Source organism: Miniopterus natalensis, chromosome 4 (assembly GCF_054644295.1).
Source record: "Miniopterus natalensis isolate mMinNat1 chromosome 4, mMinNat1.hap1, whole genome shotgun sequence".
NCBI lineage: Eukaryota > Metazoa > Chordata > Mammalia > Chiroptera > Miniopteridae > Miniopterus > Miniopterus natalensis.
The window spans coordinates 65,509,238-65,524,251 of NC_142084.1; the positions used below are offsets into that span (position 1 = coordinate 65,509,238).

Sequence of the window (15,014 nt, forward strand, 5' to 3'; positions counted from 1 at the left end):
AGCACGTGTGGAGGCAGTTACTGCACCAACTAAACTGTAGACGAGGGAGCTGGAGGGACCCTCCTAAAGACCGGGCAGCTAGACTCTTGCTAGTGACCTGACACCCTCTCTCGTTTCCTCTTGAAGGTGGAACCTCAGATTCTGCACTAGTGAGGACCCCCTAAAGCCCAGGCAACATACTTTTCTCATAAAGGGCCAGAAAGTATTTCCAGCTCTGACAGCCACATCATATATTCTGTTTTTACAATCTTTTAAAAATGTAACCATCACCTTAGCTTGTGGGTGAATGTGTGAACTGGCCCATCCTGAAGGATTGTGAGAGCCTGGACAGTAAGGAAAGGATCCCAACCTGGACCCTCCCTCCTGTGTGAGGCAATTACTAGGGTTTGAGTCAGAAAAACCAACCTGGGCTTCTTGCTCCAAGTCTGTGTCTTAAGAGCTCCCTGGAAGGGTCTGTGAAGGGGAGAGGATGACACTGTCCCCAGGTGTGTCTCAGGGGATTGGAGGCTCAGAGGAGACCATCCATCCAAATGCTAGGGAACACAAACTCTTAACAACAGGGGCTACTCAACAGTCCCTGGGGCAGCTGTGAACACACCACTGGGTCCAAATGGAACATGAGAATGGAGCATGAGACTGCTCAACCCCCCTCTTGGAGGCTTGTGGATGACGGGGCAGTGTCTACAGAGGCCAGAGAGGGTGGCCATTTCCATGTCCCAAAAGTCAATCCAGGAAGTGGCAGATCCCACCGACTAGGGAAACCTTCGGCAATTTATCTCACTTGGAGAAGAGGGTGCTGGCACATCCCCCTCAGGGAAGTGGCAAGGGGACAGATGGATAAGCAGGTGGCATCAGCTTAGCCCAGTGCCCAACCTTGCTATCACTGTTCATAGCTCACACCTGGCGATGGCCATGCTCTCCCAGCAAGCTCACTTCTGCTGGATGTTATATCCTTGGGCAGGGCTTGAAAGCTCAGGACAGGCATGAAGAGGAGAGTTGGGATGTGGAATAATGTCCTGGGGGGCAGCTGGGAGGTGAGGGGCCAGACTTGGGGGCCCTTGGATAGGGGTTAAGAGGAGGTTACTGAGCTCAGGACTCAGCATGGGGGGGTGGGGCCTGAGAGTTGTACTCGCACAGTGCTATGATTCAGCAGACACCATGGCCTAGGGTGACATCTGATAATAAAGAGCTGTGTTACCAGCACATCAAGCCTCCTCTAGGGTCATCCCGTTCCTCAGGAGACATCATCGAGGTGCAGGATCCAGGTACCTCCCCTATATACTGGTTTTGTGACCTAGCAAGTGGTCTCCCTCCCTTCATAGCAGGCTCAGCACATCCCCATCCCTATTCTCAAGTCCCTTGGCTCTGAAGGTCCTGTGGGATCTGCCACTTCCTGGATTGACTTTTGGGACATGGAAATGGCCACCCTCTCTGGCCTCTGTAGACACTGCCCCCTCATCCACTAATGCTGTCCTTTCCCTCAGGTATCTCTTAACTTCTCATGTGAGAACAAACCCCTTGGTCCTCTGACCTCACTGCTCCCTTATTCCAACTGTGCGACCGGTGTCAGGGTCCCCTGCTAGACTCTAAGTTCCAGGAGGGGGCTGGCCCTTGGCACCACACAACAGGAGCTTGATCAGCATTTGCTCAGTGAAAGGCTAGGGAGAAGCAATGAAGGCCTGTATTCTAGAATTATGCACAGGGCAACAGCCAGCATCCCGGCCAGTGGCCCTGAAGTTGTCAGGTCTGAGTTTCCTCAGTTGTTACAGAAGAGATTCCTCTAGCATCTCAATTTCAAGAGGACTCCATGCCTAGCTTTCCTTTGCCCATTGGCCATCTCCGGCAGTTTCCATGTTGTGAATCTTCCAGGCCTCCTTCTGCTATGGATTTCTAATTTCATTTCACTGTGGTTGGAGAAGACTATGGTTTCAATCCTTTCAGATTTACTGAGACTGGTTTTGTGACCTAGCAAGTGGTCTACCCTGGAGCACGTTCCTCATGCCTATGAGGGAGAAGTGCACTCTGCTAAGTCCTCACTGTTCTCATCCATTTGTCTGGATATTCTACTGATAACTGAAAGTGCAGTACTGAGGTCTCCAACTGTTATGACTGAATTGTCTATTTTTCCCTTCAGTTCTACCAGTTTTTGCTTCATGTTTTGGGCTCTTTTAATGATACCTAAGTTTCTTACCTCTGCCAATGATACCCCAAAACCTCAGGCACCTGAGTCTACTTAAGAATTTGAATGGTGCTAAGAGCCCCTCCCCAGACCAGGAGCCACTGGGGATTTATTTAGCCTCACCTCTTCGGGGCCAGGAATGCTGACCTTGGTCCATCCCACACCACCCCTCCTTGCTGTCATACTCCAGCTTGTCTCCTTGCTGTTTTCTGAGCATGTCAGCACTGTTCCTGCCTCAATATTGGCTCCTTTGTCATGTGCTACTCCCAAGGCCTGGGATGCTTTTCCTGCACATCCACTCACTGTAGCTTCCAAGGCCTTTCCTGACCACCTCCAGGGTGAACCTGTGCTCATGTCTATCTCACTGCCCAGAAAGCGGAGGCAGCTCCTCTCCACCCCACCCTCCAGCCTCTCTTGGGCCTCTACCATGTTTTGTGTATCACAGTTGGAAATGATCTAATGTATCTGTCTCTAGCTATGTTGAGGCCCTACCTGTCTGTTATGCTCATAGCTCATATATGCAACACCCAGGACACAGTGCACAAAATACTCTCAACAAGTATTTATTGCACAAATGGAGCCCATATCTTCCACTATGGCCCCTTAGGTAACCTGAGAAGAAAAGGTGCTGCCTGGCCAAACAAGATTCAGACATGCCTAAACCCAACTCCAGGAGACCCTCAAATCCATGCCCCAAGTCTCTTGAAGAAGCATCCACAGGCATGCGGTGGGCCTCTTGGTCCTGGAAAAGCTTGGAGACCAAGGTCTAGGAAGGAAAACACAGGAAGACTCCCCCATGAGGACCACCTTCCAAAAAGTGCTGGAACCTCCTGTGGGGTCTGAAACAGCTGAGAAGCAATGAGGAAACTGACATTGGCAACTCTTTTCAAAAGAAATTAGTGCAAGGAAGCAGGAAGACAGAATGTAAGGTGAAGTCATTTCTGCATGCCTTTGGATATGCTGACCCTTCTAGAAATCCTCCACAGCTGTCCATATGAGGAGCAACCTGCCCCTACACCCTGCTGAAGGATTGAGCATGCTGTCTGGCAGAAGATCAGTGGTGCAGCAACCCCACTTCAATCCCCGCCCCCCCAACCCCCACACAAGGCTAATGCCATCTTCACCAACATTTCCCTTGGACAGCAGCCTGATGCTCAGGACCTCTTCCATGTCAGAGCAGTCTGGAGGCAACCCCTCACCCCAACCCAGGGAGTGGCTACTCAGGGGTCAGTAGAGAGCAATGCCTGGGACTCCAACTCCTTGGACCCCAGAAGTCTGCAGCTCAAAGTTCAGAAACCACCACTACAGAGACTCATGTGAGGAGGGTTCTAGAGCAGATTTTCAGGATCTGTGCTTCCTGGGGAGGAGATCAGAAGCAGGGTTTAGAAGCCCCATTTTCTACCCTGTCTCTCCCCACAGTAGAATCCACCTCTGCGAGGATGACACCTGGGGGATGCTGGGGTCAACACCCATTTGGGACACCATGATGAAAATATCCCCAACTAACACTGACAAAAGGAGGCCAAGAGAAAGCAGAACAAAGATAACCCTTCAATTGATTTTGCTGGCTTCAGGACAGTGTGAACGAATGAAGCAGGCTCACAAAGATGGAAAAGTCCTCTGAGACAGTGGAGGGGCTGCGGGCTGGTAAGCAGGCCAGCCTGCAGAAGAATCAAAGGAGCTGCTCACTGCGTGCTTCAGGGTGGCACCGGCAGCCCTGCCAGCTGGCGGGGACAGGTAGCGGCAGTCTTCTCCCCTCAGAAGCCACTGGGTCCTCCAAGGAAGCAGCTCATTCTGGGAGGCGTGTAAGTCCCTGTCACCAAGTACAAAATCGGGGATAACGTCTAACCCAGGATGGGAACACAGGCATGGTAAGCTTCTGTTCTTTGTATAAAAGATGAAATTGTAAAAATTACAATCATTACATTTATTAAATATCACTCTCTTCCAAAAAACCATGGCTCTCGTGAGGCTGCCTGGTATGGCCTCGAGGGGGACAAAGGTGCCAGTCCAGGGAAGGGGATGGAGCTGGAGACTATGTCTCAGAATCTGACACAGACACAGGCAAACAGGTAGTATGCAGAAATGAAAAGCACTACCTTCCTGACCTCCCAGAAAAGACCAGAAAGCAAGACCAAGTCAGATAAATTCCTTCCAGAAAACACCGGATACCATTTGGTCTTCCTGGGCCTCAGTTACTGTGGTCTGGAATGAACAGTTAGAAAGTCCAGCTGGCTGTGGGATGAAAAATCAATTAAGAGCAGGGCCTGTTGTCCTGACCAGATGGCTCAGTTGGTTGGAGTGTTGTCCTGTACACCAAAAGGTTGCAGGTTCAATTCACAGTCAGGGCAAATACCTAGGTTGCAGGTTCAACCCCCAGTTGGGGTATGCACAGGAGGAAACCGATTGATGTTTCTATCTCCCTCTCTCTCTAAAAAAAAATCCACATAAACATATCCTTGGGTGAGGATTTAAAAAAAAAAGGGCTGCTGATTGTGTCCTTGTCTTCATATTAACTATGGGCCAAATCAATGCTGTTTATTTTGTGACTGAGGCAACCAGCTCAGAAATTCTTACAAAAAGGCTCACTGAAAAAAGAAAAACAGAAGTGGCCTCCAAGGACATGAAGTAGGGTGGGGGTAGAACAAAAGTCAATTCCTGTGCAGGAGCTGAAAGATGAGGGAAGCTGTCCAGCCAGGGAGTTCATTCCAGAATCTTTCTAAGCTTCTGGTGGGTCTCATAAACATAGTTTAGGCTCATCAGCACCTTGGCTTGGAGCTTCAGTCCAGCAGACTTCAGCCAGGATCGGGGTAAGCACGAAGCTGCTCGCTTCTTCTGGGTAAGAGAATTGAATCTGAGTGTGGTTTGGTCTTCTTTAAACTGCCTGCTGAGAGCCAGGAAGTCTGATACATATACTTTTTTCTGGTACAGTGTCTCCCATGGCTAGAGTGCTGATGAGACTGAAAGACGATCAGGGCCCGTTATAACAATTCAGCAAGCCACTATTTGCCATAAAGAGCTCGTGCTTTATATTCCCCCAGGGATCGTGGCACAGAGGAGGCTGAACATGATGGATGAGACCTGCTGAGTAACATGTGCGCGGTTTCCTGAACGCTGGTGTGGTACAGAGCAAGATCCAAATTTGTTCTGATGCAAAAGCAATGAGTTAACCAAGGGAAAATCTCAGCCTGAGAAGCTGAGATCGGGCTCATCTGCCTTGATTATGCCCTAATTGACCCAAAAACCAAAGTGAGCTCTGCCTGAACATGCCCAGTCAGCGGGGAAAGCCAATTGACAGGAGCCATTAGCAACCTGCCAGGGTTTTCTCTGAAGACAGCTCCACAGAGAGAGCCCTGGGTGAGCCCTAGGAGCTGTCCCCAAATGATACGATGGTGGTGCTGATGGAACTTGTGACGGAACTGAGGATTTCTAGTTACGAATGCTGAAACAACATGTGTGTATGTCAGATGCAGGCCTTTACGGCTGTGCTCTCCATTCATAAGCTGCTCCCCTGAGTTCTGGCTCCCTCCCACGGTGACTTCACAACCCATCCTGAGGTTCCCTGCTAGAACACTTGACCTTGCATTTGTCAGGCTGGGGAACAACTGAATTTCTTGGGATTAGAGTCTCCAACCCAAAGTCCACAAGAACAGAGAAACTGAGTTCCTCAGAGATCAACATTTGGATTGGCCACAGGTAAAAGGTGAGGCACTTCCTGCACAGGCCTTTTGGGGGGCAGGGGTCCACCAGTCTTACCAAGTGGGCACTAGAACTGAGAAGGGCCTGGAAGAGTGGCTGCCATGACACAACCTCTGCGATCTAGCCATCTGCTACTCAGCTGAAAACCCTCAACCTTCCCAGTTGGAGATGTCTCTGTAAGTTGTGCTTTTCAAATTAGGCAGCAAGCAGAAGGCTTCAGAGTCTCAGGCAGATCCGCATGAAGATCATCTGTTCTCAGGGCACTAAGAACAGATGACCTGTGTGGGAAGGCTGAAGACAAAATAACTAACAATACCTGACTCCGAGGAGGTTCCAGGAACTGCAACCAACCAAAACAGTGATCACCTCCTAATTATTGCCCTGTCAGTTCTCCTGTGAGGGCTGTGATGCCAGACACTCTGGCAATAAATGCCTCCTGGCTGGAATCTTTACTGAGCTTTTGAGTACACTTCATTACCCCAAACCCACTTCTAGGCCATGAAGGACTGCCTCCCCGCCACTCCCCACTCATGATAAAAACTATTTCTTCTTTATCCACCACACAGATTCCTCCAAAGTGTTAAAATATGACTCCAATCTCACCTTGGCCGAACATGACTTCTTCCTGCGTAGCCTATGGTTTGGTGCCTGTAACTGAATTTTAATTGTTTCCTTAAGAACACAGGGTACTGGTGACACGACATAGAAATTGCTAAAGGTCTAGGGTTGTGATGCCCTGGAAGGCTGCCTGGCATTCTGTATGGCAGAGTGGGGTCCTCTGTTTTCTTGTTAAGAGTCACTGTTCCCTGTCATGACATTGGGGGTACCTAGAGGATGGAGTTTTCCTTTCCCAACTTATCAAACTCCAAACACTCAAGACATTTCTTGTTCTTGAGAGTTCACAATCTTCTCCACCTATAATCTCCAAATCCTCCTTAATACAAAGAGAAAGGGCTCAGGGGTTCCCTCTGGATTCAAAGAAGAGTCTTCTCTTCTTCCTGCTTTGATTGAAGACAAGCAGCTCACAGCCTCACCACAGTCCAGACACAATCAGTCTTGCAAAGCAATCTGTGTTGGACATCTCCTCTTCCTACAGATTAAGGAAGCCAGAGCTCCTTGTGTTTAAGACACTTAACTGGAAGGCCCAGATTCAGAGAGAGGAGAAAGAAAAAATGGAAGGAGGGAGAAGGGGTCGAATTTGACTTGGAAGATTCTACCCACTACTCAATTACTCTTTTGACCCCTCGTGTCTCTTTCAGGAAACAGGACTAGTTTTTTGCTATGGGTATTTATTTCCCCAACTAGGAAAGTCTCCATGTAAAGGGGATCTAATCTTCTCTGAATTTTCTGCAGCAGGAATTAAAGAGAGGTGGAGAGATCCTGATCACCTGTTCAGTTATTATCAGCTGCTTTTAATCTAGAGTCTGGATCTGAGGGACCCAGAGGGAAAGGGACCAGTCTGGGTTGGGACCCCTGGACCATGGAATGCTCGGTGGAGGTGGACTTACCCCTGCCAGTTCTCGTGGAAAAGGAGGAAGCTGGGCTTCAGGAGCGCTGGCTGAAGCACTAGCAGGGGCAGGAGGCTCTAGAGCATGCTCACCAGGTGACTCGGGGTGACCTGTGCCATGGTGGGGAGCCTCAGCCTCCCCCCGAGGCTCCTCTCCCGAATCCGACAAGTCTTTTTGCTCTGCAGAGGACTGGGAGCAAAAAAGACAATTTTTCCTTCAATGTAAATAAAGGCTGCAACATGGGGCAGGGGAGGGGGGCGGGGATTGAAGGGCTAGAGATGGCTTGACCTTCAGCAGTTCCTGCCCAGGAGGATGGGCCAAAAAGGCAGCACAGAGTGAAAAGAACATGGACTCGCTGCTGTTTGACTCTGCAAGGAGCTTTAAGGTGTGCAGAAAGTCTGAACCTTCATTTTCAAAAGTGCAAGGAGGCCTGGCATGGAGCTACTCTGTTTATGGGCCATGAGTGAGGAAAAAACTCCTGGTGACGAAAATGGGGACCGTGCCTCTATAAGAGGGGAACGAGGATGATTATAGCTTAATAACATATCTCCTCAAAGATACTGAGGAAGGGAGCTGTCCTCAGCATCATTTCTGTCTGCTAGGAAAGGTGGGGAAGCAGGCCCAGGACATCACACAACCAAGAATAGGTGTCCAGGGCCAAAAGCTTCTGCATCTCACTCTAGTTCTTCCAGCACCTTTCAACTTACTCTGCTTAAACCTGAGGTGAAGGAAGAGCTTTCTCATCTCAGTGAGTGCAGGTGTGGGGTAACCAAAAGAGCTGGTAGAGACACGGAGAACTGGTTTTGTATTGGTGGGAGTTTAAGTGGAAGAGGGAGACCTTTGGCCTGGGATTAACCCAGGCTCACCCCAAACACCTTAGGAAGGGGCTTATTCGGAAAACAGCCAGGATAAGAGAAAGCTGGCTCCAGAAGTCTTCATCTTTGAAAGCACAACACCCCTGGCATTCTTGAGCTGGTTCTTCGGCTTCAGGGCATGGGGAGTGGGGCGCACTTCAGTGGGCTGAGAGCTCTGTGGCCAAGACTCTCTTCTTGAGAAATGGGTTATAAAGCTGGTGTCCTGAAACAAATGGGCTCCAATCCCCAAACCTCCCACATGGCATCGCCCACCACACAAAGCCATTTTTCCTACTTTGTGAACTAAATGACCATGGGGCTACCCTACCCTGCCTCCCCATAGACGCTGCCGTGTTTCTTCTGAGTGAGAAGTGCCTGAGGCCTCTTTAGATAGGGTGTTGGGGCTATTTTTTAACATGTGAGCCTGTCAGATGAAAGGAACTATATAAAAAAGGTTTAAGAGAACATTCTTAGGAGAGCAATAGCAACACAATGTTAACTCATGAGTACATCTAAAAAGCCACCAGAATCAACTCTTCCTATCCAGGGGGGATCCACAGATGCAAAGGCCTTCCTTCCAAAGTTGTTCCTCCGACCCGTCTGGGGCACCAAGGTCAGTTCGTGCACTAGTTGGCTGCTACTTTATGGCTTGAGATTTAACACCCGACAAGAGAAAATTAAACCCAGAGCTTTGCGGGAAACTGCCTATCTCTCTAATAAGAACCAGTTGGATTTTTTTTTTTAATCCCTGCTTTTAGAACATAAATGTTCCAATGCCCTCATAGCATGGTGGAATCAAGATGAAGTCTAAATCAGAGGACCAAAAAGAAATACAAATGCTGTTTCAGCATTTTCTCCTTGGCTGAGAGTGTTTCTGCTGGACAAGAAAAGTAAGCCCTAAAGAACCAAGATAGATCTCAGAAGCTAAGGAGGGTTAGGCCTGGGGAATACTGCAAGCTTAGAAGAAAAAGAATCATGATAGGACATGTAGGTTTTCAACATGTTTGTTACAACCAGACATCAGATCAGGAACCTAGGTCATATATCCTAAAATATATGTGGCTGACAAAAACAACGAACAGAACAAAAATGTGCACATAGGGTACACTTGTTACACCAACAATAAACTTCAAAATTAGGTCTAAACATACTATATACAGCACTTTCAGCAACACAGGACTTTCTGCTCATAAGCATTTCTGTAACTGCTTTCTGTCTTTTTACCAGATGGGCATTATCCTGTCAGTGTAACCACAAAGCCATCACTCTTCAGGTAAACAAATGTTTGGAAGATAAACTAACTGAAAGAAACATTAAAATATATATACACGTTCTTACTGATTTGAGGGTGGGGGAGAGAAACATCGATTTGAGAGAGAAATATTGATCGGTTGTCTCTCATACACATGGAACCTGCGACCTGGGTACATGCCCTGTCTGGGAATTAAACCGGTACCCTTTTGGTGAATGGTGCATGGCATGACACTCAACCAACTGAGCCATACTGGCCAGGGCTGAAAGAAACATTTAATCATCATGAACAACAAGACAACTGACCGAAGGAGATTCAAATTCTCTTCACATTAAAAAGAAAAAAACTGCCTCCTCCATTCAAGGCAGTTAATGAAAGGTTTTGTTTTTGCTTTAAAAAAACAAATGCACATAGCTCTGGCTGGTGTGGCTCAGTTAGTCATCCTGTACTCTGAAAGGCTGCGGGTTAGATTTCAGGTCAGGATACATACCTGGGTTCGGTCAACTTGGGTTTGGTCCCGGGTTGGGGTGTGTACAAGAGGCAACTGATCAATGTTTCTCACATCAATGTTTCTTTTTTTCTCTCTCTCTTTCTCCCCTTCCTCTATCTCAAATCAATAAACATATCATCGGGTGAGGATTAAAAAAATAATAACATAAAAAATCCCACACAAATGCAAGTAAACACAAGCATTTCATGAAGAGGACCACCTCGAGGAAGCCTGGAGACATGAAGATGTAAAACAATTCGTGTGTTAGGACTGGAGTTCAGATTGTGGAAGGCTTTCTCTAACATGGGAGAATAGAGGATTTGACAACTTAACCTGTGATGTCATCAGCAGGCCACTAACACCAATTTGTAGTTTGCTGTGAATGCACAGACCATCAATGGGACGGAGAGAAAATGTTGTGTGGTTTCACCACCAAACAAAAAGAAAAACACCCAGGCTGGCAGTTTAAGTTTTTTAAAAATTTTAAATCTTTTATCTTAATCATGATTCAGTAACGATAGATGGGCCTATGGTACTCTCTCCTTTGAAGAGGGGTACAGGGGCTCTTTGAAACCACTGAATGGTTTAGAGACCGTTTACTGGCAAGGAAGTTAATGGCCTCACAGTGACAATGCGAATATCTGATCTTTGTGGATCAAGAAGTGGCTCAAAATATAGCTAAAAGGGGCATTTTGGGGACAATTAGGACAATTTATAGAGGAGACTTCTGAATTAATGATCATTTTCTTAGGGGTAACATGGTACTGGGGCCATGGAGAAGAATGACAAACTATTCCTAGGAGACAGCTGCAGAAGTATTTAAAGAGAAACAGCAGATGGGAGCAAATTACAGTTGAGTGCTTCTAGCATTTATGACAAACATGTTAACAGTGAAGCCAGGTGAAGAATACCCAAGTGTCTTCAGTACCATTCTTCTAACTTATCTCATAATTTATAATTTTCAAAATATCAAAGAAGAAAAAAAGTTTGCTCAGAAAAAAGCAGCCCCAACAGCTTTACCCCAGTTCTGCTTCTGCAGTGTGAGAAGGGAATGAGGCAGAAAGAGAGAATGAAACTGGAAGGCTCTCAAACTCTCACTTTTGTCAAAAAGTATTGTGCCTGCTCCTTGAAGGTTTGCCCTTCCTTCCATCTTCCTTGAAAAGGGAAGCTAAGGGGAAATAAAGCTACCTGAGTTACTGTTTACTTTCCGCCTTACTCTTGAGCTGTCATAAACAATAGAAAAAGAATTTCTGTGTCCATTTGGCCACTATCTATCTACCTGACAGCTCAGAAAGCGGCCCTAAAGGACAGTCACAAAGGCTTCTCCAGCGTCTGCTGTTAAAAACAGAGGCTTCCCACACCCTTTAGGTGATCTTGGGACAGAAGTGGAGAGCTGAATTCTGAAGAGCTACAGATAAGTTATTTTTAGAAGGCCATTAGTGTTGACTCTGTCAGTATTTTGATAAAAATTACATTTGTACATTTTAAGATGACCATCTTCCCAGCCACTCTTCTGGTTCAATGTCATCCATTTACATAATCTGCATCAACTTTACGAAGGTAATACATGCAAGTTATCCTTTGAATTACAAAGCAACAAAACCAGAAGGAAATGGGAATGGGGGGAGGCAGAAGAGGATAATGGGGGGATAAATGGTGATGGAAGGAGACTCGACTTGGGGTGGTGAACACACGATACAATATACAGATGATGTATTATAGAATTGTACACCTGAAACCTATATAATTTTATTAACCAATGTCATCCCAATAAATTCAATAAAAAGAAAACCTAACAAACAACCCAAAAAACCAAAGCAACAGAACGACCTCAACTGTGAAAACAGTAGTAAGACAGGAATTAGTTATTTTAAATGCATTTTAAATTCGGCTGAATAAATATTACATTTTAGTTTTTCATCCTGCTGGTTGTCCAAAAGTCCTCAGGTTTAAAGAATTATTAATTCCTATTGTTTATTTTAAATCCAGGGTCGGCAAACTTTTTCTGTAAAGGGCCAGATACTAAATATTTTTGACTTTGCAGGCCACCGGTCTGGTCTGGGTCCAAATTACTTCACTCTTTTGTTACAATGTGAAATCAGCCTCAGCTACTGTGAAGGGGATGGGCACGGCTGTGTGCCATTAAAACTTTATTTACAAAAACAGGTGGTAGTGCCAGGCCTTAATTTGCTGATCCCTGTTTTAAGCTAAAAGTGATTCAAAAGATGATCATAATAAAATTCAAAATTCTAGAAAACCCTGATTTAATGGAAAACCTCAGAAGTGACTTTTACATCTAAAAGAGGAGAGGAACACATCCATTTCTAAAAAGCTACAGGAAACACACCAGCCCTTCAGTGACTGACCCTTTTCCAAAGGAGGGATGATTAAAAACACAGGTAAGTAAGCTGTATGTATGTGTCAGGGCCCAGGGGAGAGGAGACAGCAGAGGATGATGTATCTTGAAAATACCACCTGGAAAACCAAAACAAAATGGGAAGAACATTTCCTCAGGTTTTGTGATTCTTCCTTCAGCAAAGAATTAACAATGGCAATGTTTAATGTGAGAACAAGCCTAGTAGACAAGCCCCTGCCAATACAGAAGGCTCCAGTGCAAGGGGGTGTGAGCAGAGGGCAGGGGTAGTTTCTCCCTCTTGTCCCCTCCATATACAAGCTTTCTTCCTGGCAGAGCACTTGAATGTTTTCCAGGAAAACTGAGATGCACAGAAAGAAAAGTCTGGCTTCTCTTCTCAGACCAAATGACAAAGTCTACAAGCAGTAGCTGGACTGCTGGGAGTCCCAAGTCACCAGACCAGCAGCCCCAACCTCAGAGCCGGCTACCCTACCGAGGGACTGGGGATCCACCAGAGCACCTAGGCCTGTGGATCCCCAGCCCTGAGCCAATTCTCAAATTATCTTCTTACCAACAAGATTGCAAAGGCATTTTTCAGAATACCCTTGGTCACTCTGAAATCTTGCCATGGGCATTAAATTACCTGTTGTCCTGGGCCATGGGTGGGGAGGGATCATTCATTTTTTTGACAAATAGAGGGAATCCTCACACAAGCTTGGGAGGTATCACCACAAAACATCAACTAAGTTTGGACACAATCCCAACCTTCCATACTGATTTGTCAGATGAAGATATAAAACCTGTGACTTCAAGATAAACAACATGGGAAGGTAAAAATGAGGCTGCTACACCAATCAGGCCTTTGACAGGCTGCCAGCTCATTGCTATGAATTAGGCAAGGTATTTCCAACAGTATGATCAAGACATCTAAAATCTAAGAGGGGGAAGCAACCCAACAAAGATGGATGGTAAGTATACAATCCAAGCCAACCAATAATTATTCTAAATGCATTTATGCCAAGTTGGATGGAGCCAAAAAATCCCCCTAAAATCTTTAAAGATCCTGTTTCCCCCCCTTATCCACCATAGTTCTCTCTTCTTCTCTCTTCCCTCCCCCCACTTTTTCTCCCTCCCTGTTTCTCCTTCTCTCTCTCCTCTTCTTCCTTCTACCTTTTTCTCCTAATAGCTTTCCTAATGTACAGTAGTATTTCTAAATAAAATCAGTAGGAATGAGGAGAAAGTTTTCTACCACTATTTTTTAAAGCAGGGTCTCTGAACCCTTTCCACACAAACCTATCTCAACCTCTCGCCATGGTAACCTGAAGCCACCAGCCCTCTTTCCTCCAAGCTCAATGTGAAGGCTTAAAGGGCAGAAGCATCCTTGGCCATGTGACCTGGGGAGAGAGATCTCTGGGAGAAAACAAATATGAAGAGAGAACATACCAGCCCCTTACCTTTTGTCCTTTATCCTTCTGAAACACAAAGACAGGTGGAGCAATGGCAGGTTTTTCTGCAAAAAGAAAAATTGGTGTTTTTCCCCCCGACACTATTTCATACAGTAAACAAAACTATATTTGTTCATAATAAGTTAAAAACAAAAAACCCAGTATAAAACTAGTAACTCCAAAGAACATCAAATCACTCAGAAAACATTTTCATAACATGGAGGTGTAGGGTTTTTAGTTTGTGACAATTTGACACTTAATGGTAGGAGTGTGTGTATATTATATACCAATAAGAAGGCTTTAAGACTCACTTAGAACAGGCTACATCACGGATCAAGGGAGGGCAGTGGGTAGTGTAGCCGTGGGGAGTGTAGCCATGGGGAGTGTAGCGTGCTGCAAGGCATCAGAGGTGGCTATTCAGCGCCACCAACTGTGGTTCTGAAGGAATTTGGAGCAGGGAAGTCAGATCTTTATGTGGCATCTCCTGAATGTCAAATGCCGGAGACTAGTTTAGGGTTTTTTACTTTTATTTTTTTCAAATCTGCAGGCGAACTGAGGCCAGGGGGCAACCAGTTTGCAATTTCTGCCCACACAGCTTATGTTCTTTGGAGAATCCCGGCCCAACATTCCACTTGGTTTTCTAAGTGAGAAGCTATTAACAGAAAAAGGATTTATGAAGTTGCAAAAGTCTGAGAGTCCATTTTGCGTGGCTGCTGAAGGAAAAAACCCTTTGGGATGTCCTGTCACATGATGGGACCAGGGCTATGTCAACTGTTGTTCTCAGGTAACACCATTTGTATCCTATCCAGGGGCAGCCCAGGAAGCCTCTGCTGCCAGCTAGGGGATTGTAAATGAGGACCACCTTAACCCATGGGGGAGGCCCCTCATCATCCTGGGGCTGGGCCTGGGCCTGGTGGCTCTGGGTGTGCTCATCAACCCTGTGGGGTGCCCAGGGTCTCTTTCAGCATTCAAGGGCAGTGAGTACAGGGAAGCCAGGGGAGTCATGAATTTGGGGAGCACCTGCACAGTCCTGCTGTCACAGAGCCCCCAGTCATAGGAGGCTGAGATTAACCAGGAACCTACATTCACACAACTTTGCTCCAGCAGGACTACTATGCAGGAGGGGGACATGGTTCACAGTTCATAAGAGTGCTTATGGGGAGCTGGTAGGAGTCTGCTGTCTAGAGTCGGAAACGTCCCAAGAAGAGGTTGCTGTGCTGAAGTCTCAAGGAAA

At 46.4% G+C, this 15,014-nt stretch overlaps 1 protein-coding gene across 8 annotated transcripts in view; it reads right to left on the minus strand.

Annotated features, from left to right (window-relative positions):
• The window catches only part of RANBP3 (RAN binding protein 3), a 55,992-nt gene that overhangs the window by 23,011 nt on the left and 17,967 nt on the right, over positions 1-15,014 (minus strand). For 6 of the 8 annotated variants that reach the window (XM_016197901.2, XM_016197900.2, XM_016197896.2 and 3 more), the window contains exons 2-3: positions 13,790-13,845; positions 7,387-7,575 (exon numbers count right to left, since the gene is read on the minus strand). In XM_016197901.2, the coding sequence (XP_016053387.1) occupies positions 7,387-7,575; positions 13,790-13,845 (245 nt within the window). The remainder of the gene's footprint in view (positions 1-7,386; positions 7,576-13,789; positions 13,846-15,014) is intronic. The other 2 variants (XM_016197903.2, XM_016197902.2) reach the window with 1 other exon arrangement.